This window comes from Silurus aristotelis, assembly GCF_946808225.1.
Source record: "Silurus aristotelis genome assembly, chromosome: 12".
Classification (NCBI taxonomy): domain Eukaryota; kingdom Metazoa; phylum Chordata; class Actinopteri; order Siluriformes; family Siluridae; genus Silurus; species Silurus aristotelis.
Window position 1 is genome coordinate 17,534,900 of NC_139585.1, and position 24,474 is coordinate 17,559,373.

Below are 24,474 nucleotides of genomic sequence, written 5' to 3' on the forward strand. Positions count from 1 at the left end.
GTAGTTCATGTCACTCTGTTTGCTGTGGAGTAAAATAGCACAAAGACCAGTATAATAAGACACATCATCTCTTTAATAACAAATGTAAGCATGAAACATTCAGCACAGTTATAAAGCAATATTTTATTAACCAGACTATTTCTCTGCTCACAAACTTGATTCAGCGAATCAGTTAGTTCTCTGCCCTAGTAGGTGTGTTAAAGTAGATAACTGTACTCTGGATTTGAAATGATAACAGCAACAGACCCTTTAGTTATAGAAACAAGTATAAATCCTTATTTTAACATAAGTTTAATTAAACATGTACAAAAAATGTGGTACATAACATTTTTCCCTTCAAGATTAAACCTGATCTTTTATTATTTGCAGTTCGAACCATGTTTGAGCTCATTTAGCTGGAGCTTGTCAGTACACCAACCCCTGGTGAACAATAATAATCTCATTAAAACTTCACACTTAAAGGGCTTCTTTTTGCTTAAAAAATGTTTATGCAGTACCTGGTGGAAAATTGCCTTTTGGTGAAGTATGAGACAAACATCAATCCTTTTAGGAAGCACAGATATATTAGCTGATAGTCGAAAAGGTTGTCAAAACTTCAGAGACATAATTCAATCAGTTAATGTATAATATCTACAGATATCATATAGTCTACAAATATCAAAAGCAGCTTAAGTAAATGCACAGATAATGAAATGCAAAGTAGTCCCTGATAAACTCTGATCTAAGACGGTATAGCCATTTTTCTACCTTGAGAAATAAACCCTGCCATCAAATGTGTAGTGGGTATTAATGCTTCTGATCGTAAATAAGCGAAAAGCCCCTTTCTTTCACCACAGATAAAACAGGTCTACAATAAAGCACAGAAAAACGTGCACTCACCCGTTATATTTATCCTTCTATGAAACTAACAATGAAATCAATGAATTACAGAGGCATCATCCAATTTTTAGTGTTAGTGAGGAAGTGACATTTTAACTCAACATTTTAAGAGTATCGACACAGGCCTGTTATAAAATAAGTTTATATACATTTAATTAATCTTCTATAAGTCAATGTTGGAGTATTTATTAAAGACTATCAACATGTGATGTTTTATTGAATTGCAAATTGATCATTAATATTTCAATTGAAGAGAATTCAATACACCAAATACACTTCAAGCAAATATATTTAATATCTTGCTTTCATGCAAAGACTTCCTAAAACCTGTCACCTTAGACCTAAGCCATACAAATATACTCCAATATTGCTTTATTAAAATATTTAAGTAATGCTTATGGACATGTTATGTAGGCAGCCTACAGGTACCATTTATACCAGTTAAATGTACAAAAAAAAAGTTAATTATTTAAATACAAAAATTTATATAAACAAACAGGTACAGTTAGGCAGATACGATTGGTTTAATGGGCTAATGTGATAATTGGGCTTATTTTAATTTACTTTTTTTTGTTTGTTTGTTTTTTTAATCACTTTAAGTCTTCAATTTGTCCCTTGCAACACTTTACTAAACACATACCCATATCTGATACCCAGGAGCCAGATTGGGGTTAAAAAAAAAAAAAAGGCTCTTTTTTTTCTCAAGAGTATCAAAGGTTTGTACTAGCATCATAAAATGTAAATAAAGTAAATTAGTTAAAAGGCAATATGTGAGTAATAGTTTCAGTTGTGGTGATGTGGATTTACTGACTTCTTATGAACAAAACAAACTGTCCAGCTGTTTGCCAGGATCAGACTCTTACAGTGATCCATATTTTGCTTCGTAGCAAGCCACGATTTTCTTGCAGCGTCCCAAGTCCTTGCGCAGCTCAGCCACCTCCTGCCTTAGAGCGAAGTTCTCCCGCTCCAAGAAGGCTGTACGGACTGTGATCTGATTCTCCTTCAGCCGTCTGGCTTCTCGAGAACGTTTTGCCGCAATGTTGTTCTTCTTCCTTTTCTGCCAATATTTCTCATCCTGGAATGGTTTGCGAACAGGTTGAATGCAATGCATTAAGCATGGTTTGCTGTAAAAATGTTTAGTACTCAATTATTATTATTTTTTTTATAAAAATTAAAATCCCCCCCCCCCCCCAATCACCACCGCCAAAAAGTGATTTTGTTTGAAAATATCAAAGGCAGTCAAAACAACAGACCTGTACACACCTCTAATTAAAATTATAAACCTACCTTCTGATCTTCAGGAACAAATATTTTTTTGGCTTTCTTAATCATGGGCTGTGGTTTCAGATCCTCTTCATTAAAGCGATGCTTACGAGGGTTAAAGAGTTCTCCTCCAGGTACACTGGAAATTATAAGATCTGAAGGATCTGGTTCGAAGTTCACTGATATTTCAATTTCTTCCGGGTTAATGGGGTCTGGTGTCAGACATTCTCTCGCTGTGGTTGGGCCTGAAATGTGGTCAGAATATGCACTGAGCCAGACTGTGTACAACACAAGCACCCTCGAATGCATAGAATTCTAATAATGCATAATTAGTCACACCCCCCCCCCCCATGTTTTATGAATTTATTTAAAGAAAACATCTCTTTATTCTCAAGTTGTATGACAATACAGCACTGCACTGTTTAGCATCTAATTTGCTTTTATACACCAGGTTCAAATATTAAACTAAGTGTAAAATCTAATAGCTGTAGGTCTTGGTCATAACCTAAAATTATTGTTTCTCACCTGTTTTGGTCTGCACTGAGTCAGGGTTCGATACAATAGTTATTACTTCTTCCTCACAGTTTTCCAACTCCATGGTTGGCAGGAGAGAAATTGGAGATGCTGGGCCAGGTTCTGTCTTTGGGATGATGGTAGGAGCTTTCTCTATCAACTGCTTGGAGCTCTCTTTGGAAAGACTCTTCTGCTGCACTTGTTCAGAAGCAGGGATACCATTCTCCATAAGAAATTCCTCAAGATCCATGTACTCAAGATGAAAGGTTTTGCCATCATATGGAATTGTCTTGTCCCAGATAGCAGGGGTCAAGGCAGCTGATGGCCCCAGTCCACTGACTCCTCCTCCAGAGTCCAATTCATCTCCTGAAAGCTTTTCTTTCTCATTTTCTACAACATGAAAACACAAAATTAAATTAGCGTTACATTTGCTTTATATTATCAGGCTTCAGGTGAACAAAATGTAACTGATAAACATGCTTGAGAATGGGACATCATAAGAATCAAACATAATTACTATCACATGTCAATAAGTGTGATTGTAATGCAAGTGATGTGTTTATTCTAAAAACACAGAATAGAAATTCACTCGTTTCACTCATAAACCACGATTTGCATACTTTTATTGTGACTACAAACTGACAATAATACTTTCAGTGTGGCCTGGGTATTATCACTGCCTTTATTCCTTTATTTTATTTTCTGTTTTAAACAAATCGGTAGATTGATTTAAAACCTAAATACATTATAATATCATAATACACGACATGTATCACATGCAATAAGTACTGCTTTTACTTAATATGCAGTATATATTTCACATGCATGTGTCATAACTTGGAGCCAAAATCTAGATTTTTATACCAGGTTTTGTTATGACTCTTCCCTCCTCAACTTCATTTGCATTCTTTACACTTCTAACCACGTTTTTTCCCTTAATTTTTCGGGATGAAATCCGTGACCTACGTACCATCTGCACATTCCAACAAATCCGGAGGATGATTTTCCAGTATTTTCTTTAACGTCACTGGAAACGCACCCGGAGGACCGCCGCCTTCGTCCAAACGCACTGGTTTGGATGACATTTTGTTTGTCTTTCTTTCAGATTTACAACATATACGAGTTAAATAGTTGTTAGTTACTATTTTCGGCGAAAACATTCGTGGACACTACCGCACCCTATCAAAAAGACCACTGCCTTTCACCCAATTCTCCATGCTCGCACGCGAAGAGCTGGCTTCATATTCCCACGAAGCTCCGCCCACATCGTGTAAATACAGCAGTGTACTCAGAGAGACGAACCAATCACACTTCTGCATCATGAATAATGTAGTAGGATTAGAGTGCGCTAATCACGAGCCCCGGGAGCGCCTGTGTTCTCCAACACGCGCAAGCGCACAAACACACCCACATATATACACACGCACACGCACACACACACACATTGCTTTATAGCGTAGAGGTCCAAATTTAAATAATGGAGATTTTTACGTAATGTTCAAATTAAGTAATGCATTTGAATGAATCGATTTCATACACACGTATATAAACACGATGTTATTTTGCTCCACGCACGCAAACACACGCGCGCGCGCGCAATCACATGGCCCTGCACGTGCCGCTTTCATTTTGTATACACGCAGACAGCCCAATGAGAAAGCTGGAGTCCAGGAGGCGGTGCCCACGTTAGGTCCAAACTCTCGCGAGACTTACATACGTTGGCAGGAATTCCTGTTACCAAAGGAGCGAACTGCGTCATTAATAGCAAAACACGATTTCTTTTTTTTTTTTTTAAGCATAGGAGGAATCACAGGCGACGTTTATAACGTGTCGTACATACATGACCATGTTGTAATAACAGGTTTACCATCATGCCTCATGTGCTGCTTTACACGCCCCGGATCTTAAAAACATGCCAGTGGCGCGGGTAAAATGGGCACGTGAACATGCTGCTCGGAGAGTCAGAGTCTCAGCAAAAGATCAGTATTACCTTCTTCACAAACTTAATCTACATAAACAAGTCTAATACCAGGTGTTAATAAACAAGCGCATTTCAACGTATACGCATATATATTATTATTATTATTATTACTACTACTATATTCTTATGTATACTAGAAGGACCACATATGGATCATGAATTTAATATGCCAGGGCTAAATGTAGACGAGGTTGTTAGAATGTTAGATGTATGTGGCAGTGTGTAACAGCTCGATTAGATGCCAAGTTCATATAAACTGCGGTTAATGTAGCATATCGGTTCATCTTGATTTCTCTAGTTTGTATTGTGTTTCGTAATGTGATACATTTGTATGCAGATAAAAGTATGAAATGTAAATATCTAATTTAATCAGGCCATTGCCTTCCCTACTGGGTTACTGGTGCCCAAATCCAGTGGAGAGACTCAGTACCTGCCCTGGCACACAGGTTCAATCTGGTCATTATTTCAGTAGTTTAGCAAGTCGTGTTAGAGCATGTCTGTACTGGATCCTTGTAATACAAGACTGTTGACGATTGGTAGGGTTTTACATATGAATTGTATATTTAGAAATATGCATGATGCAATAGTTTACTATGATCCATAAGGAGCAATTTATTATACAATGACAAGGTCTGGTGTCGAATTGAACAACGCATACAAAATACTTACCGTCGTCATTGAAAGTGATGAAGGAGAAAGGTTGCTCAAGCAGGGCTTTAAATATATCCGGCATATCTGACGACATTTCTATACCATTCATGATATAACAAATTATAAATTAAGACAAGAAGTAAAGTTTTTTTTTTCCCCTCTCTCTACAGGCTTCTTTAGAGGAAAGAAAGTAAAACGCACAAACTGTACTGAAGTTGTTCAACTTTACACGCCTCTGAACTGCTTTTATTCTGCACGGGGCGCGCGCGCACTTAATAAACGCCACTCCCGGCTCTTTGAGGTTAATTACTCTGTGAGCTTTGATATCTGTGATTGGTCGTCGGAAGTGCTCATAGTGCGCCTACCAGCCAATAGGAATAAAGATCGGTTATCTAAGCACACCAAAAGCACGTGTGTGGATATCTTTATAAAAAATAACCCAACGTTAATGCAATGGACACTGTACAACATATTGTTTGATGAAACAAAAAGCTTATTCGAACATTAACATTACATTTGCAACATTTACCGTGTTCGCTTTGACAAGTGAAATTTGTATTATTGAACAAAATGTGTTTTTTTTAAGCAAAAAATAAAAACTATTCGTCTTAATAAAAATAATAACTATTCGTATCAGTGAAAGATCTTGTTAGAAAGAGGCCTGTTACATCACTCTCCAATTCAAATCGTGTTTCTATTAACTCCCCCTCTAGGGGTTAATTTCAAAAGATTTACAAGTTCCCCTGCCAACTTATTTAGAGGAAGTTTGCAATGCATTCTATGCATTGTCAGTTTCTTTTTTGCTAATTTACAGGTTAGACATCTGTTATTAAAATTAACTAGCTATGTATTAACTGTCATTATCTAGCAATTATTAGACATTATTAAACATTATCATTAAACAAGCAATATCACCACATTTTAAATAAACTATAGGTAAAATAGTAGACTGACTACATATTAAATTTTTTTTTTGTTAAACACGTAATAACGAAACATCACTGTGAAAAAGGAATCAGGCAGAAGTGGTGGGAAATTTCCACACACATTGTCAGCTCAGGTAAACCATGTCAACATGCCCCAACTTCAGGCCTGAAAGATATCCAAAAGCATGTCACACAGGCAGCCAGAATCCATCTTAATTAGAATTGTTCCAGATTAACAGAATTTTGTTATAAAAGAAAATGTTGTAAGCAAGCTGTTACTCAACTTATTTGTTCTGTTCAGTTATAGTTATATAGCTATAGCACAGCTATAGTGTAACCTCTAATTACTGTATAACATCAAACTGTACTTTAAAAAATAAACACCACACATTCTAAAACAATCTGTTTATTGTTAAGCACTCATGAGATTTGGTCCACTGTGTTCCATATTCATTCCAATAAGGGAGCAAAAAGGAGAAACAAAAACAATGTAAAAATACAGTACAAAAAGAGGCTTTTTTTTTTTTTCTTCTTCCAAAAAAACCCTGATTTTTCTTTCATCTATTAGTTGAAAAATAATTAATCTTGACAGAGAACAGCATCTTAAACATTACCCATAATTCTTTGTTCTATTGAAAAGACATGACATCTTTTCAGGATAAAATATGGATCATCATGTCAAGATCAATGTTGAACTGTCTGCCATTCAAAATGGAGACTTGGCATTAGAAAGTATTAACACAAAGGTCTAACCATGTGTAATCTCTCCGTAATTGTTCAAACTACTTAGGGAAGAATTCAAAGTCCAAGAAAATCCAAAATATCATGTTCACATTCAAATGAAACCTAAGTTGAAAATACAGGGATGTAATTTAGTTGAGTGGATGATGATGTCTTTTAACCTAAGGGCCGGAGACCAGTGGCCGGAGATTCTGGCCCTTTAATATGACCATTTGCAAACATCTTCATGAATGAGACAGTGTCCATTAACTGAGTATCTCTGCACCTTCTTCTCAGTTTACTAACACTTCCTATGATTGTCTACCTGTCATCAAGAGTTGAAACTGCTACCAAAACCAGATAACATACCAATTCTGTGGAAAGAGTTGATGTTCCACAGGAGAACAGACAACTGGAGCTGCATGCCACAACCAACCACATCAGCCAACAAAACAAACCACAAAACCCATCCACTACCTTGCATCTATTTCATTATTAAAGTTGTCTAAGTATGAATATGAATATATTTATGATATACTGAAGAAGAAAGATTATATACGTTGAGGATATTTATAATTGTTTATGTTTATATTGTATTAGGTGCTATGCAAAAAAATAAAAAATAAACACCTTATGTATGCTTAGTTTTTCCTTACAATACAGCGAACAATACATGTGCTTGAGGACTTTATAAGAACCAACGGCGAAAAATTTTGAAACGCAATTATCTCTATATTATTATTAATATTATTATTACAATTAATCCACCAGTCCCATCAATGGTAAAATAAAGACACATGGTAGATCAAACCCCATTAGAAACTGAAACAAAACACTTTTTAAACAAATAAAACGAAAACCAATAGGGAATGGCCACTTTGCACAATCACACTGTACTTGTTATCTAACCCAAAAATGTATTAATGGCCATCTCAAAACCTCAAGCACATGTATGTCCACAGGATCTCCTCCCTAAATTGAAAATCCCTCTGCATACATTGACTCTTTACTGTTATGTTTTATGATCATACATTGATACATATACTTAAGAGAGAGTTATACATTGCAATTAACATATACATATATCAATAGAATATAGGAGGATAGACAGTCATAATAGTAATCATTATCAATCATAGTAGTAGTAGTAATAATAATACAATCCCTCACTGAAGCATAAATTAAGATCATTCCAGAAACCCACTCACTGTATTCAAACATGCTGCATCCAGGCAATTACCTACTTTAAATTCATAGTTCTCATCATTTCTGAGGTGTAAAATGTGCCAACAGTAAGATTTACAGTTATTTATTTAAGATGGTGCTAAAGGCTGGGGGCAACCTCACGAAACGGACATTTCTGGAATGACCCTCACAGAAGCGAGAAGAAAAATCACTATCATCTAATCAGCAATACAAGTCATATAGCATAGTTCAATAACAACAGGTTCTATGTAATCAATACAAGGTCAGGCTATTTTTAATTAAGCTTTACTCTGCTAGGTTATCAATAATCATTAGTAGTATAGTAAATATGTATGTCCACCATACGTATGGACAGAGCTTACTAAAAGTTGCAAGGTATATCATGAGTGTATGTGTGTGTGTATATATATATATATATATATATATATTTATTTGGAGGGAATATAATTATGCATAGGCACACTGTTATCTGCCTCAAGTCCTCAAAGTTCAAATTCATTTAGGTTTTTTGCCCGAAAGAAGTCATTATTATGGTGAACATCTGTGAATCTGTTTCACTTTGAACTATTAAGAATAAAGAACTCATTTTAGAATCTATCAGAGAAATTTACAATTTATGATGGCAGAGGTCTCAAAAATCTTAAATGTGTCTAATGCCAATCAGTAATGATTCTGAAACACAGTCAAAGCCATCATATTACTCCACAAAACTATGATAACAGTAAAGTATATTAAATCTTACTGGTCAGCTCATACTGAACAGGAAGAGCAGGCTGTTATCCAATCAATGCTTTCAATGACCACCTTTACTCATTACAAAACATGGCCCCATTCACAGTTTACTCAGTGCAAACTGAATGTAAAAGCAAGTTTGGGCACGCAGGGCTGGATAGTGGGGATAGACAGGCAGCAAACCTACATGCTTGTTCTTTAAAGAAACAGCCAGACAGGCAAAGTTGTTTTTCCTGATTGACTGCTAAGGTTTGCTCAATAACTTTCACATTTCTTTTGAAGGGCCTTTCCTGGCCATATGATCATATCTTCTGCCAATATGGCAAGAATATGGAGTTTGAAACCACTTGTTTAATAAACTGGCATAATTTGGTTTTCGAAAATTAAAGTGACCTTAAATTACATAGGCTGTCATTATCAGTTTGCATACAACACACGCAGCCAAGTGTAATGTCGACAAATGTATTTGGGCATGAATAAGAAAACATCTATGTTTGTATTCACTGTCACCTTCTTAGGCTTACAGTCAGACTGTCAGCAGGAGACTACAAGTGCATCCTAAATTTGCACTGAGGGGAATGGACAAAAACTGACTGGTTTTTGTGAAAGGAAGCCTCATCCAGGTAGTCACATGGCCTACCACTCAATGCTTTGGCTGAGGTCACAGTTCCCCACTTCCTGACATGCGCTGTCCAGCCTGTCAATCAAAGACATACAAAACCATAAGCACAATCAGTCAAACAAAACAGTTTAAAAATAGCTAAGCTCACTAAGGCCTTGACTGTGACAACATAGGTGAAATAAATCCAAATTCCATGTAGTACGTCATCATGTACCTTTAGAGGAGTTTTGCAACAGTTCAGATATACTGGAAAAAAAGGTCTATATTTGTACTATTAACTCTTTAAAATGTTAAATCAACAATAAAAACCATCAGCAGGCCAACCACCCACCACTGACTCAGTGTAGTCAGCTGGCATGGCATTCTGTTTTTCTTCAGGAGGTGGTGTCATCATGGGCCCCTCTGATCGACGGTTCTGATTGGTCAGTGATAGCCATAAATCATACATCTGCTGCATGTCTCTCACTGCAAGTGTGATAACAAAAAAAATTAACATCTAAAATGTTAAAACCACAAAATAGATTCACTTTACAAACCGCTTAACAGACTGAATGCATGACACTCACAACTGTTGTTCTTCATGTAGGTCCACACATCTCTCTCTTCTGAACTGTGCGCAAAAGAGCAGTTCCCAATATAGTGGCACTTTTTCTGTTTCATCACATGAACACACATCTGCAAACACAAAACCATATTATGAGTTACTTTACTTCATTTGTTTTAAATTCCTACATTGACAACATTCATTTAAAACTTATTGAACTTAAACAAAATTAATCAAAGTCTATGATATTTTTATGATTGGGACATAAGAGTGTAGCCACCTACATGAGCAATCGAGAAAAATAGCTCAGAACTTACATCATACTGCTGGGGGTAAGTTCGAGAGAAAGGCAGTGGCCGTACAACTACCCACTTTTTCTTCTCAAACGATTTTACCAACAGAACCCGCCGCTCTTTTGTCCAGCTGAAAGTATAAATAAGAAAAGAGAGGGTAAATGTCAGGTAAAATGCAGTCTATTATTTAAAATATAAGCTGCCATTAAAATCGTATAAATTGCATCTGACTTTAAGAAATAGTTAATAGAGCTATGTTGTTGTCAGACTAAACATAAGTGACTAACAATCATTAAGAAAAAAAATAAATAAATAAAAATAAGTCTCCAATAAATACCTCAGCTGTATATTATAGCTTATTATTCTTTATTTCCCACCCATTACATGATCAAATAAATCTATTTTATTCGAGCCTGGCTCGAATGAAAATATTTCAAGCTATAAATGTCACCCCAGCCACATATAAACTAAGATGCAATTTAGTAAAATACTTTTTAGCTAATTAGCATAATTGTATTATACATGACCTTTCCTGAGTCTATCTTTCTTTAATAAATTTAAGTTGTGTTTAGGGTAATTATTTTTTTATTGACAACCAATGTCAAAGTGCTGTAAAAGAAAACAAAGGTTGTTTAAAACCAGCAAAGAGCTTAGTAGTAGTAGTAGGCTCAAGAGTTTAATTAGGCTCACCTGTGTTTGGCTTTTGCAGTGCAGTATTTCAGTGCCTTGTCTGGCTCATTGACTTGGCCCTCTCTCCAGCACTGGCCACATACAAATTTCATCTTGAGGTTGAGCCCACGGCCTCGGCCACATGTGCCCCCTCCTGAGCCTCCACCTCCCATCCCGTCACCTCCCATTCCAACCCCTCCTCCAGTCCCAAAACTGGCACTGCCCATAGAATTACTGCTAGTGCTGCTGGTTGGATGAGGCATATGTATGGGCTGAGAGACACAAAGTGGGTAAGGTAAACCATTTTAAAAACTATTTGTATAAAATTGCACAAATCAGCTTTAATAATAACAGCTACATAATAATTGCAAACCTTTGATGCAATGTATGAAACCAGGAAGATTAGGCAACCAGGCCATTTTTAAGGTAAATGATAGAGGAGAATCACCTAACTTGGATCAAAGTCCTTAAGAGCCTCACCTTTTGTCGTTGTGCATTCTGCTCCAGTCTTTGCCAGTGTCTCTTCGACTCCTGCACCATCTCCTCATGAGTGATCCCTAATCATGCATGTATAAAGCCATAGGGAGACAAGGTTAAATATTTCTCTAATTTACATAATTCATCAATAAAAGAAATACATAAACCTTAAAGGAAAAAAATATATATTTAAGGTTACTATCTGTTTTAGCTGTATCTTTAATTTACTATTTATTGGTCAAACCCCTCATTTATGCTTGTATACTAGGTCAGGTACAAACGTTCCATACAAATATTTGTACAACTAAGAAAATGTATATTATTTGCATTAATAAAAAAATAGGATACATTTTTTCAAAGCTGCCAGCACAAAGCCATAAATTGAAACAAATAAAACTCAATTAAAACATCACTATATTAATGAAGGACAGACTGGTCACGTGCATAACCTTAATAAAAGTACATTATTTTCCTGGTCCTCCCAAACATACTTCTGTTTTTAAGGTTTTGCCCTAAACATTTATTTCAAGTTTCAAGTTCCCACTACGTGCACATGAACTGTGTCTGGAACTGCTATTGGTGATCAACAGGCACACAAGATTACGAAGAAATCATCTTTCCAAAACATTGCAAACCTGGAAGGAATTTTACACACATCATTTAGTAACTAATATTTGTGTTTTGTTTACCTGTGTCCTGTTGCAGCACCCAGCATTTGAGCTCAATAACTGAGTGAGCAAAAGAACAGCTGTCTTCCCTCTGGCAGCCATAGCGCACCTCATGGCGGCAAACATCAAACTGGCATAGTGGATGAAGTGGCCGAATCTTACTGTAGCGCACATTGGCTGAGCGTACCACGTGCACCAGGCACCTGCCATACCGCATGCAACATACACACGTTTTTGTGGGGTCAAAATATACTGATAATGAGGGACTACATTATACTAAATTGATCTAATCATCTAATTTAAAGACTTATAAAAGTGCATAAAAAAACCCTGAAGAGAGGTGACTCACTTGTTATCATCAAAAGGATGCTTTGCAGTTAGATTGGAGCAGACACCTAGGTTCTCTTTGCTGCGCTTGCTGATAATGCGAGGCTTACTGTCAAAACATTCCTACAGCAAAGCAGAACGGACACAAAAACAGACCGGAGATCAATTTCAGGTAAACATCTAGAGAACATTATAATTTATAATATATTCTGGTGCAGTGATAAAGTACCTCACAGAGGAACATGAACATGCCCATATGAATCTGCAACAAGCGAGTGACACTCAGTGCTCGTCTTTCATTTGTTCCCAGGGGGTCGAATAATAGCTCTCGACTTAAAGCTCCTTTCCTCTCCTGGGTCCACACATCTATTTCCTCTTGGCAATAGGCAAATGTGCAGTTTTCACCATATTGGCACTCCTGGCGCTCCTGAACTTCTGCATGGAGAGTTTCAAAATAATCAGCAAACACAATTTTTTTGTGTAGCAGAAAATTTAATTACACTCATAATCGTGTTGACATAAGTTAAACGCTGCAATACATCTTAATACCTTTGCAAAGAACAAATGCTCCAAGGAAGTTATTGCGAGCAGGGCGAGGCCGTATCCTTTTCCATGTGGTGTCTTCAGATGATTTGAGGCGGCAGAGCAGCACATCTCTTTTACAGCGATGAGCTGCTTCCGGCTGATACTTGTAATCCATGACTCGAGGGCCTACATCAGAAGTAAATATCAAAATATAATTTCTAAAAGCAATGCAGATGTATATTAAAAAATGCAGCTTTGACAGATTTGCCACACACAGTACCTATGCGACTGTAACAGGCATGGCAGGCCTGTCTGAACTCATGGGTGGCAGCCAGTGGATTCTGGGATAAGAGGGAAAGGTTGGTGGCAGCTGAGCCATTCTACAAAGACCATAAATCAAAAGCGCTTGTTGGAAAAAAATATACTAAATGTTCAGAACGTAAACAGATGAGCAGAATTGATAGACTGCATAATGAGTGAAATGGCAAAACTTGCTTACTGAATGAATTGTACTATGGTTCCGTAATCCAGAAAAGAAACTGCTAGAGACTCTTCCTCCTGAGTGCATCAACAGGAAATAAGCATAATGTATCTTTTAGAACATAAAACAGTGCTGCAATTATATCAAAGTTGAACACATCAGGATCTTTCAAAGAAAAACAGCTAAAGGGGATGAAAAGATCAGAAATTAACAATCGAAAGTAAAGTAAATCGAAAGTAGACACAGTCTGGGAAAGTTCTAACAAAGTTATGTACATAATCTTAACACAATCTTGAAGGGACCAATCTGAGAGTCAGTACGAGTCATGTGCCAATTTCTGATACATCACAACAAAAACAAATAAATAGATTTGGTGCATTTGACAGCTAGAACAAATAATTACCTGGCAATGTATACTCGGAGAGAGAGTCAAGTCCTTGTGCACCAAAAGATTCAGCTCTAGCCCTCCCAACCGCCTCTCCAGCCCCAGCAGAAAAAGGGATGAGAGACTCCATGGCCTGCGAGCTCTCATTCTGGCCAAGTGCTGAAAAAGAGTCCAGCTGAGTGAGGGGACTAATAGTGGAGCCGAAGTAAGGCGGCGTGAGCGGGGATGAAGAGGCTGGGATACCAGATGGGTAGGTAGTACGCAACCCTACAGCCGTATTTGGAAGGTTTGTTGGAATGGCACCTTGAACAGGGTTCTAGAGGCAGAGAAAAAAAGTTTAAATACATTTTCTCATGTATACTACCAGTGACTGAGAAAAGATTCTTTAACATTGTTCAGCCCAATAAACCTAAAGTGCATAATATGTACTCACCACGCTGACCTCGGCTCCTTTTTCCAGCAAACTGTCCAGATTTGGATTTATCACACATTCACCCACATCCTCAGACACCGGCACAGAGTACTGCACCTGCCCAGTGGGCCCCTGACTGGGGCTCTCAGGTGTGTCCTGGGAAACTATGGGACTCAGCGAAGGCATTGCAGGGTCATCACTGACTGGAATTGGTGTAGCCAGAGGTGCAGGTATGCACTGAGCACTTGACAAATCTGGACATTGTTTAAAAACAGGGTCAGACACAGTGAACACAGCAACTATTTAAAATTGTGTAATCACCACTGTCTTATAAACACAAAGCAAACATCAGAAGAAGAAAAAAAAAAAAGTTGTCTTTTCAAGCATCTTAAAATGCAGCTGTACCTGATCCGATGTCTGTCAGTGACTCCAGACCATTTGAGGATGTCTGAAAAAAGATTGAATATTGGAAATGTTGGACTAAACATTTTTACACAAATTATGTCTTAACAATGAAACAGACAAAAGCATATACCTACCTCCCCTGTAGAAGGTGCAGCTTCCCCATTACTTGCTGGGCCAGATGTCGTGGATTCAACCTGAGCATTGGGGAATAAAAAAAACAGACTGGTTGCAAGCTTCCTCTAAAATGTCTCTAATCCATTTTTTCCACAAATACCATAAAGAATATGAGATAGTCACATACCTGAGGACTAACATAGGCTTTGCGGATTTTCAGGCCAAGTTTGTTGGCCAGGTCCTTAGCCAACTCACTGACTTGTCTGTCCTGTATTGATAAAGAATAAATAATAGAATACTTAAAGACATTCTCATAATACATACAGCTATATTTAACTAATACATTAAATACTGTTGTGGCAAGCACAAGGCAAGACTTGTATGTATTGACCTTTTTCTACAATGAATTATGGTTTTAAGCAGGGATGTAACAATATGGCGTATTGTAGCTCGAGAGATGAAATATTCAACATGGTAGTGTTGTGTGCATGTTTATATATTTAATTTGATTGAGCAGTGTCTGGCTTGGGTGCATTTAAATTCTTTTGAATGAAGAAAATTCTTTGCATGTCAAAAAAAAAAAAAAAAAAACAGGATGAACTTGCATGAGGGGAAGCGAGCAGGCACCCAGTGCCACACTCATAAGCCTCTCTAAATCGACCCAGCTCTCTCAGGCATAGCGCCTTCCTGTAGAGTGCTCTCCTGTTGCCCTCAGACACAGCCAGTGCACAATCACAGTCCTGCACACCCTGCTCATACTCTTCCTAAACAATGACAAAAACACAAAAACATTAGAAAATTGATTTTAGGCTTAACTAGAAAGGGTGGATTATTATGTTCAGCAACTGAAGGTGGAAAGAATACAATGCCCACTTACAAGACTATAGTGTGCAGATGCTCTGTTCACATAGAGACTTTCAAGCAATTCTGGTGGAATAACCAGTGCTTCAGACTGGGCATATCGGGCTACGTTTACACCTTCGCTGTAGTGAACAGCTGCCTGTCTCCAGTCTCCTTCACGAAACACTGTGTTGCCTTCATCCAGCAAGTTGCAAACTAACTGCATCAAAAATGCCTGCAAAGCAAACAGAAACATTGGATCACTTTATTACTCAACATGTTGGCAATGAATATGCCGTACATTACACAGAGTAATAAGATAACACACTGACCTCATAACCCTCAGGATCAGGAAAAGGCAAAGATGACCTGCAGAACCATAACATACAATTGTTAATTAACCAAGGTGTACATTCTGGCGTGCAAGTCGTATTAGGAAAAAGGCAAAATGGACATACTGAATGAATCCCAGGGATTTCTCGATTTCCTCTTTGCGCTTCAGTCTTTCTGGATCCATTGCTGCAAAAACAATAAATCGGAAAATAAGAGGCAAAGACCATACTGATAAACAACCTTTAATAAGGCACTGATCAATGATAAAATGGAGCAGACAAATGCAACAAAAGAAAGACATTTTACTGATGTTTGTATGGACAACAGCGATTGAGAGATCCGTTTAGACGTGTTTACATTTCTAAACACTGGTTTCCAGTTTAGGGGAATATAAAAATAACCACTCAATAAATAAAACCCCACAATCCTGTAGCCTTGAATTTCTAAACCAAAATGTGTTTACAGCACACACACACGCGGTTGCCATGTAACTAAATCCTTTGTGGGGAATATTTGTTTATGAAAACACAATCATTAAAGGATTATATTTATAAAAGAATCTTTGCTAACATAAATAAAGGTTTTCTCCTGATGTAGTAGCACTGAACGGTCTCACAGGCTGCGGCTCGTTAGCTGGACGGTTATCTGGTCTGTCAGCGAAATTAGCTTTACTTACCTGTTAACTTCATAAACATGGACCATTAACATTCACCGTTGCAAATTAGCTACGCAGTTTAAGATCAGATTAAATATTCAACATCCCAATTAGTAAAAAGCAGCTCCGTTACCCAATGTAAAATATAGTAGTGAAGTGCTGCGTTATCCTGTAATAAACTGGAGCCACGCTAACAGGCTACACTCTCGTACTGGGCCTCTAAAGACACGGAGGCTAACAACAAGCATTTTAGGCGATAAATAGCGATCTTACCGCGGTAGCAGGCAGATGGGTTTACTTTCTACGTGCACAAAACTTTTACATTTGAATGCACATATAACTACAAGCTAATTATTAGCGTGCGGCGTGTATTTCATGGTATAGCATTAGCTAGCTTAGCGTCTGGCAGAAGTTGTGCATAGGAAATCAAACTCCACATTCAACAACAGTGTTATATATAACACCCATAAAACGCTTCGATCAAACCTAATAAGCAGATTATTATTATTATTATTATTATTATTATTATAATAAGTGAAGTGAGTAAGTGGTTTAATAAAGCGAATGTAGACTAGTCCCGGGTTTACTGATAAAACAGCGGCGTGTTTTGTGCACATTAGCCTCACCCACCTTGGGCAGACCGTGTTCACTTCCAGTCTGTTTGAAACACGGGTGAATTCCGCCAAAACTATTGATCTGGAGATAAATCGCGCAGCTTTTCGTATTGATTCTCTTTAAATCATAATTTTCTGTCCAAAATGAACGATGCAAAATTGTGAGCGGAACATGTGAGACTTCCCTGACGATTTCTCCAAGTTGTGCCCAAGTTGAACTGGACCGGTGAGTGGAGACGGCGGGTCCTAAAGAGAGACGGTCAGGGAGCAACACAAAAAGAGTTCTAATCTCAGATCATAAAAACTCAAGTCCAAAGCTGTCAGGGTTGAGATATAAAAAAAAAAAGAAAACTATATGGAAAAAAAAAACAGCAAACCACACAGTCTGTGCCAGTCTTTAATACATTTCCCTACAGAAATTTGAATTTCTCCTATAATTTGCTACCATTACCCTTTTTTTTTTTTTTTTTTTTTTATCAGATCTCCCCATTTCTGTTTTCCTAGCATTTTGTTATAATGGTGGCATAAGTTGACCTTAACAAATAAATAAATAAAAATAAAAATATTAAACAATAACAACATGATTTTGGTGCCAAGCTTTCTTCAGTTCAATTCAATGTATTTGTATATCCATTTTAACAATGGACATTGTCTCAAAGAAGCTTTACAGAGATTAAGCAGCTATAAACGAGTGTATGAGTTTAGTGCCTGTAAGTTCCTTAAAATAGTAAGATAAGCAAGACAGTGGTGACTGGCAAAGAAAAACTCCCTGAGATGGCATGAGAAAGAAACCTTGAGAGGAACCAGACTCAAAAGGGAACCCATCCTTATCTGGGTGGAACCAAATGTTCATTAAATACGGTTCCATCATTGTTGAGGTGCGCTGTGATGGGCGCTGAAAAGCAAAACTGTTAATGCAATCTGTGGTTCTAAGCCATAGTATTAGACTGTTGATATTAATTACATTCTAAATCCGTCCTTAAAGTTCTTGAATTGCTCATTAACTTCATTAAGCTTTAGGCTGTTGACGTGAAACCATCCCCAGGTGCACAGAGTGGTCTCGAATCTGCTTTCTTGACCATTCAATAACAGTACATGCATCTGTAAAATCAATTTGAACACTTTAATAAAGAAACATACATCAGCAATGACCACCTGTGCAAAAGCAGAGCATTTAATTAAATAAACAGAAACATCAATATGGGAGGCAGAGGCTGATACAACTTGGAATACAACTTAAGATGCATGGTTAACTCCTAGTGACAACTACATCCTTATTAATTAATATGTAAATATAATAACAATAATATTTATATAAAGTTACATCAGTACAACAAGCTATTAAAAAAACTAAATGAGCAACATGCCTGAATAACTACAAGAACTCCATGCTGAGGGTCTGTTAAAAAAAGTGTACTGAAGACCAAGGGTAACAGGCTTTAAGTGGCTTTGCTACAGAGCTGTCAACTTCTTTATTTGTGTACTGGAAAAGTATTAACTGTTATGTCCAAACATGTCAATCAACAAAGTACTTTCATTTATTACCAATCACTCCTAAAAACTCATTTATTGTAGAGCAAAATATTAGGGGAGATATAAAGGTCACATGAAAAATGACAGAACATTATACATAAAGTTATTTGTGGAGATGTAATTTTAAATATCAGTTAGCCAATGATTTCTTGGACTTAATGAGAATAGACAGGGTTAAAATCTGTGTAGAAGTCAGTCACTAGAGGGCCTCGGAGAGGTTTAGGAAGGTAACAAGGAAGGATATATACAAGGAAAACATGCAAAATCGTGAAGTTTGACATGAATTTCCCTGTCAAACTTCACGATTTTGAATGTCTTCCTTGTGCAAGGGTCATGCATGCTTACCTCACTATATCTTTTTAGATTTAATATATGTGACTGCCATAGCAGGCAGCAATCCATCATACTGACACAGCTGCAAAAATAATTATTTGGGTCTGAAGGCCTGGCTAACAACCAACGTTACTGAATAGTGACAATAGACTAGAGTCGAATAGACTACAAACTACTGCTACTCACTTATAAAGCACTAAATGGATTGGCTCCCATTTATCTCTTCAGTCTTCTAACACGCTACAATCCATCACACTCCCTGAGATCTCAAAACTCTGGGCTTCTAGTAGTTCCTTGAATAGCAAAGGCCACTAAAGGTGGTAAAGCATTTTCACATTTAGCTCCTAAACTCTGGAATAGTCTTCCTGACAGTGTTCGGGGCTCAGACACACTCACCCAGTTTAAGTGTAGATTAAAAACATATCTTTTTAGCAAAGCCTACACATAACACACATCACATCATAACCTTGTGCTCCAGAACATCTGATCACATGCACATTATCAACTTGTGCTGTTAATATCATGAACAGCAGCTACGCTAATTCCTCTCCACTGCTTCTCTTTCTCTCCCCATCCCAAGGCTTTCTGAGGTTTGGCCAGCTCCAGTCACGTCCCACCTCATGAAGATTATGGACTTTAAAGAAGTAGATGCCGAACTCGCAAACATCCTGAGCCATCTAGTTTCACATTGGACTTCCTGAAGTGTTTAAAGGCTCTGGCATGGAGAAGCTGATGCTGGATCTGTGATGATCACAAATGTTGAGCTCAGTAGCTCCTACTTTAATACCAAAGACTGTTGAAAGAACATTTACTTATAATCTTATACTCCAGTACTCATGTTAGTTCTCACTCTCCAGTGTTCTGTATTGTTGAAAGATTTATGATCAAACTCTTGATGTCACCCAAATGAGGATGGGTTCCCCTTTTGAGTCTGGTTCCTCTCAAGGTTTCTTCCTCATTACATCTAAGGGAGTTTTTCCTTGCCACAGTTGCCATGGCTGCTCATCAGGGATAAATACACACTATTCCCCTTGACTGTTGATTTCTGTAAAGCTGCTTTGAGACAATGTCTGTTGTGAAAAGCGCTATACAAATAAACTTGACTTGACTTGACAAACACCAGTTTCACCACTAAACTGTTTATTGTTGTGATTATTCTGTTTGGTAGTGGCCCTAAAATGTGTCTTATGTTTGGCACCACAGTCATGGCACATCAGCTTTGAATGAATTTTTTAAATGATTTTTTTAATGATTTTTTTTTTAACAAGCCAATATTATCATTAAATCAGAGGAGAGAAAATAATTTTAAACTTTAAATTACAAATTAATTATAGTCCAATTTTTTAAGGATAACTTAGTATCAAGTATCTGGTCTAATGAGCTACCTTAAGTTAATTAATTTACTTATGCATGTTATGATTAGATAATCAAAATAGAGTATCTGATACAGACGCTGTGCTCTGGCTCTGGCTCTGGTAGTCAGTTCGGTTTTGGGACCAGTCCATCATAAAACAAATTACCTGATAATGTGCCAGTGGTTTCCCAGTTTGCATTCATTTGGGAGAAATATAGAAACATTGATTTAGTGTTCATCTTGACATTTTTTAATAGAATCTGTGCATGGGCAATGAAAACCAGTGGTGTTTATTTTAGGCCGCATGCATGTTAGTCCTCGACAGTGCATGATTTGCATATTATAATTTTATAATTATACTGTTTTATTTATTGATGATAGAATTGTATAATTGTCATATTGTGACGTTTCAGTCTTAGTAACAAGTACAATCGTTTCCCTCTTTTAAGTATCTTTTTTTGCACTGTCATTTTAATCCTCTTAAAAACTAACAAAACTTGGTTAATATGCTTATGCCACCTTTAACCACCGCAGCCAAATGATAACTGGAGATCTGACTTTCACTTCACTGTTTAGAAACTTTGTTGCACTTGTCTTTGCAGAACTGTTTTAATTCAGCCACATTGCAGGGCTTTTAAAAGTAATATTTAAGGTCCTGCTACAGCATCACAGCAGGGTTCAGATTAGGACATTGATAAGGAACTTTAACTTTGGTGCAATTGGGCCATTAAGAAGTGGTTTTACTTTTGTGATTTAGATTGTTGTCTTGCTCTGTAAAATAAGTGACATTATTTCATCATCATTATAATAATAATTATTATTAGTATTATTATTATGATGACATTATTATTTCAATATGTGAAAATAATTAAATAATAAAGTTTAGATCAAGGAGTAAAGACCAGAATTAATCAGTCTGTATATTATGACTGGTCAGTGAGACCATAAATGCAGGAAAGCTGGCACTAGGGCAGTGTTCCAGTTTAACCAAATGTGTTCAGTTTAGTTGAGTTAAAGCTGAGTTCAAATTCAGCAAAGAAAAATCTTAATGCCACAGCAGACAAACACATACTGAACAATTGTTTGCTTCCGACTGTGTGGCAAAACTTAACTAAAGAACCACTTGTGGGTTTGATTGTCCACACAATTCTTCCCTGTTCGTCGTACAGTCCATTCTGAGGTTTAGCAGCAAACAATGATGCTGTTGAACACCGTTAAAGAAGCAGCCCTTCATATGTATATATTTTTAATATATAATTCTGGCGTATTCTATATTAATGATGTCTAAGAGACTAAAATGTCTTGTATTCTCCATTACATTGGACTTTTATCAAATAAAGAGCGATGTCCGCTGTTGCTAAGCGCCACCGGAAGTCTCCTGGTGTTTACACATTTTTGTTCCGCAAGAAAAAAATCAAACCGTAAACCAACTGTCTGGATCAAAGTAAGAACCGTAATGCATTAGCACCAGTAAGGCTTTAACATTAGAGTAGATCTATTTAACAGTGTATTACCAGCACCTGCACCACGCTTTCTGCTGACTTGCATGTTGTAACTGTAAGTAGCTTTGACGCTAATGTTTAAAGCACAGTGTTAAACCGCGGTTTGTGCAGCTTTGTATTTCACTGATCACTGCAACTCTGGCGCACATTTCTTCACGAAACATGGACTTGATTATTGTGTCAACATTGTAAATGTCTTGTTGAAATTCTTACTCACAGATTTGTTCATTTTTGCTTTAATTTCTAAGCCAGATACCACAAAATGCCTCTGTTTGGCAACACATTCAGCCCCAAGAAAACACCACCCCGGAAATCAGCATCTCTCTCTAACCTTCATACAGTAAGAAATAATTACTGACTAAAGTATTTCTATGCTTCATAGATTCAAAATTCAATAAATGTTATTTCTTGTATATGTAAACATACTGTTACTAATTTTGATGAGTAATATATATATATATTTAATTGTAATAATATCTTTATTATATCTATTATGAGTAATAATTGCACACACATACACATTATTTTTTTATTAGTACTCAATAAATCCACAGTCTAATACATTTGTTTTTTAACAGTTGGATCGATCCACTCGGGAGATTGAGTTAGGACTGGAGTATGGAGCTCCTATGATGAACATTGGAGGGCAGAGCTTGAAATTTGAAGATGGGCAGTGGATCACAGGTAAAAGCGTTCTCCTGATGAACAGACTAAACAAAGTATTTCATGGCTTTTTGTTGGTGGTGTGTTTACAGCTTGTCACTTTGTCACAGAGTCAGGACCTAATGTGTCCAGTAAAGAGGTGCAGAAACTGAAGAAGAGGAATCTGCAGTTAGAAGAAGAAAACAATCTTCTAAAGCTTAAGATTGAACTTTTGTTAGATATGGTAAGTTTACTCTTCAGTTTACAGGTGTATACAGAGTATATAATCTATCATCAATGTAATTACATTAAAACGTATATGCAATTTCTAAAAGAATTAAATGCTTAATCAAAAAACAATTTTAAGTTCTTGTAGCTTTGATTTTTTTTTTAAGCTCCAAAAGTCACACATGATTTGCTTTTGTAATCTTAGATGGTAAGTTTATGAATGAACAAATACTGTCTGGGAATTTGGCCTCATCTAACTGATGCCTCCTGAGCTTCAGGCAATGTTTATATTATTCTTGAACGATATTAACTGTTAAATTTTTTATTGACTTGGTTTAAGATTTTTAAGTGTTTTTATATAAAAGCTTCTATTTGTTTGCTATATTTTTCTGTTAGATAATTTCTGATTATCGTTTCATCGAAAATTATATAAAATATTACATTGAAATAAAATTATTAAAATAACAACATTTACTAATAATTAATGTAATCTCTATTAGCTTTCGGAAACCACAGCTGAGTCACATCTAATGCAGAAAGAATTAGACGACGTGAAGAGTCACTACAAACACAAGAATTGATGTGAAGCATGGATTTCAGATTATTGTGTTTTGTATACAACATTTCTGTTTTTCTTCATAGAAATGATTTATTATGCTATTTAAATAGGAGACTTGACTTCTTGTGATGTTTCGCATGAAATTGTAATTTTTCAAATTATATTCCATAAAACTGCTCTTTTACTAATTGTATAAGTAATAAAGAAATATTTTCTTAGTCAAGTGTCCTCTTTACTTTAAATGATCTCTGTGAAGGTTTTTCAATGGCATGATGTGTGTACAACTGGTGATCCAATTGAAAGAAGTATTACAAACAGAGCCATACAACAGCTTTTATTATTATTATTATTATTATTATTATTATTATTATTATTATTATTATTATTATCAACCATAAAGCCAAACTGTCAATAGAATTATACATACTCAAGTTTTTCAGTCAGGTACAATGATCTTAGCAGGCCAAATGATTCAGCTCTGTTCTATTTGCTGAATAAACTGCTGCACTGCTTGATCACTTCTTCAGAAAAGGAGATTACTTGGGTTTTGTAGGGATTTGTGGGGATTGGTGTATGTGGTGTGAGGCACGTACAGTGGGGTTTAAAAGTATGTGCCCTTTTGCATTTGTTAGTTTCTATCAAACCTAATAAGCAGATGATGATTATTATTATAAATGAAGGCAGTAAATGGTTTATTAAAGCGAATGTAGACTAGTCCCGGGTTTACTGATAAAACAGCGGCGTGTTTTGTGCACATTAGCTTCACGCACTTTGGGCAAACCGTGTTCACTTCCAGTCTGTTTGAAACACGGGTGAATTCTGCCAAAACTATTGATCTGGAGATAAATCGTGCAGCTTTTCGTATTGACTCTCTTTAAATCATAATTTTCTGTCCAAAATGAACGATGCAAAATTGTGAGCGGAACATGTGAGACTTCCCTGACGATTTCTCCAAGTTGTGCCCAAGTTGAACTGGGCCGGTGATCTGGCATTGTTGAAGCCCAACAAAATCAACACAAATGTTTCTGATGTCATATAATTGAAAAACTCAAATCCAAAGCTCTCAGGGTTGACATATAAAAAGAAAA

The 24,474-nt window shown here is 36.7% G+C and overlaps 3 protein-coding genes across 16 annotated transcripts; 1 reads left to right on the forward strand and 2 right to left on the reverse strand.

The window, feature by feature from the left end:
• Window positions 1-52: 52 nt before the first annotated feature.
• Window positions 53-9,506, reverse strand: tefa (TEF transcription factor, PAR bZIP family member a). 3 transcript variants are annotated; one of them, XM_083555598.1, is made up of 4 exons: window positions 5,306-9,506; window positions 2,668-3,045; window positions 2,167-2,387; window positions 53-1,954 (listed from the first exon to the last, which is right to left on the reverse strand). In XM_083555598.1, the coding sequence occupies exons 1-4, from the start codon at window positions 5,394-5,396 to the stop codon at window positions 1,739-1,741; spliced, it is 906 nt and encodes a 301-aa protein (XP_083411724.1). In that variant the 5' UTR covers window positions 5,397-9,506; the 3' UTR covers window positions 53-1,738. The 3 variants fall into 3 exon arrangements, with proteins under 3 accessions (XP_083411724.1, XP_083411723.1, XP_083411725.1); XM_083555597.1 differs by lacking the exon at window positions 5,306-9,506 and adding an exon at window positions 3,626-4,239; XM_083555599.1 differs by lacking the exon at window positions 5,306-9,506 and adding an exon at window positions 3,626-3,977 and having other exon boundaries at window positions 53-2,003.
• On the reverse strand, window positions 5,452-24,360 carry zc3h7bb (zinc finger CCCH-type containing 7Bb). Of its 7 annotated transcripts, none has more exons than XM_083555589.1 (22): window positions 24,157-24,360; window positions 16,092-16,152; window positions 15,966-16,002; window positions 15,671-15,868; window positions 15,399-15,557; window positions 14,981-15,061; window positions 14,814-14,873; window positions 14,680-14,722; window positions 14,296-14,528; window positions 13,881-14,178; window positions 13,496-13,554; window positions 13,277-13,376; window positions 13,021-13,182; window positions 12,701-12,906; window positions 12,494-12,594; window positions 12,166-12,347; window positions 11,480-11,556; window positions 11,021-11,271; window positions 10,355-10,460; window positions 10,060-10,168; window positions 9,825-9,958; window positions 5,452-9,568 (listed from the first exon to the last, which is right to left on the reverse strand). In XM_083555589.1, exons 2-22 carry the CDS (start codon window positions 16,148-16,150, stop codon window positions 9,533-9,535), a joined length of 2,691 nt encoding a protein of 896 aa, XP_083411715.1. In that variant the 5' UTR covers window positions 16,151-16,152; window positions 24,157-24,360; the 3' UTR covers window positions 5,452-9,532. The 7 variants fall into 7 exon arrangements, with proteins under 7 accessions (XP_083411715.1, XP_083411719.1, XP_083411720.1 ...); XM_083555593.1 differs by having other exon boundaries at window positions 13,277-13,337; window positions 24,157-24,354; XM_083555594.1 differs by lacking the exon at window positions 24,157-24,360 and adding an exon at window positions 17,252-17,467 and having other exon boundaries at window positions 13,277-13,337.
• On the forward strand, window positions 21,764-23,604 carry cby1 (chibby 1, beta catenin antagonist). 6 transcript variants are annotated; one of them, XM_083555608.1, is made up of 5 exons: window positions 21,764-21,899; window positions 22,210-22,297; window positions 22,536-22,641; window positions 22,731-22,843; window positions 23,328-23,604. In XM_083555608.1, exons 2-5 carry the CDS (start codon window positions 22,220-22,222, stop codon window positions 23,406-23,408), a joined length of 378 nt encoding a protein of 125 aa, XP_083411734.1. In that variant the 5' UTR covers window positions 21,764-21,899; window positions 22,210-22,219; the 3' UTR covers window positions 23,409-23,604. The 6 variants fall into 6 exon arrangements, with proteins under 6 accessions (XP_083411734.1, XP_083411736.1, XP_083411738.1 ...); XM_083555610.1 differs by having other exon boundaries at window positions 21,808-21,899; window positions 22,206-22,297; XM_083555612.1 differs by having other exon boundaries at window positions 21,822-21,908.
• Window positions 24,361-24,474: the final 114 nt, after the last annotated feature.

Excerpts from the sequence above, each read along its gene's own strand:
- cby1 (XM_083555608.1), top strand. The coding sequence starts at position 22,220 with ATGCCTCTGTTTGGCAACACATTCAGCCCCAAGAAAACACCACCCCGG. Across the intron at positions 22,298-22,535 it reads CTCTCTCTAACCTTCATACA|TTGGATCGATCCACTCGGGA; the intron begins GTAAGAAATAAT and ends GTTTTTTAACAG. Across the intron at positions 22,844-23,327 it reads TTGAACTTTTGTTAGATATG|CTTTCGGAAACCACAGCTGA; the intron begins GTAAGTTTACTC and ends AATCTCTATTAG.
- tefa (XM_083555597.1), bottom strand. The coding sequence starts at position 3,815 with ATGTTTTCGCCGAAAATAGTAACTAACAACTATTTAACTCGTATATGT. Across the intron at positions 3,046-3,625 it reads TTTGTTGGAATGTGCAGATG|AAAATGAGAAAGAAAAGCTT; the intron begins GTACGTAGGTCA and ends TTCATGTTGTAG. Across the intron at positions 2,388-2,667 it reads CTCAGTGCAGACCAAAACAG|GCCCAACCACAGCGAGAGAA; the intron begins GTGAGAAACAAT and ends ACCACATTTCAG.
- zc3h7bb (XM_083555588.1), bottom strand. Across the intron at positions 12,595-12,700 it reads TGTTCATGTTCCTCTGTGAG|GAATGTTTTGACAGTAAGCC; the intron begins GTACTTTATCAC and ends GCTTTGCTGTAG. Across the intron at positions 11,272-11,479 it reads AGAATGCACAACGACAAAAG|CCCATACATATGCCTCATCC; the intron begins GTGAGGCTCTTA and ends TGTGTCTCTCAG.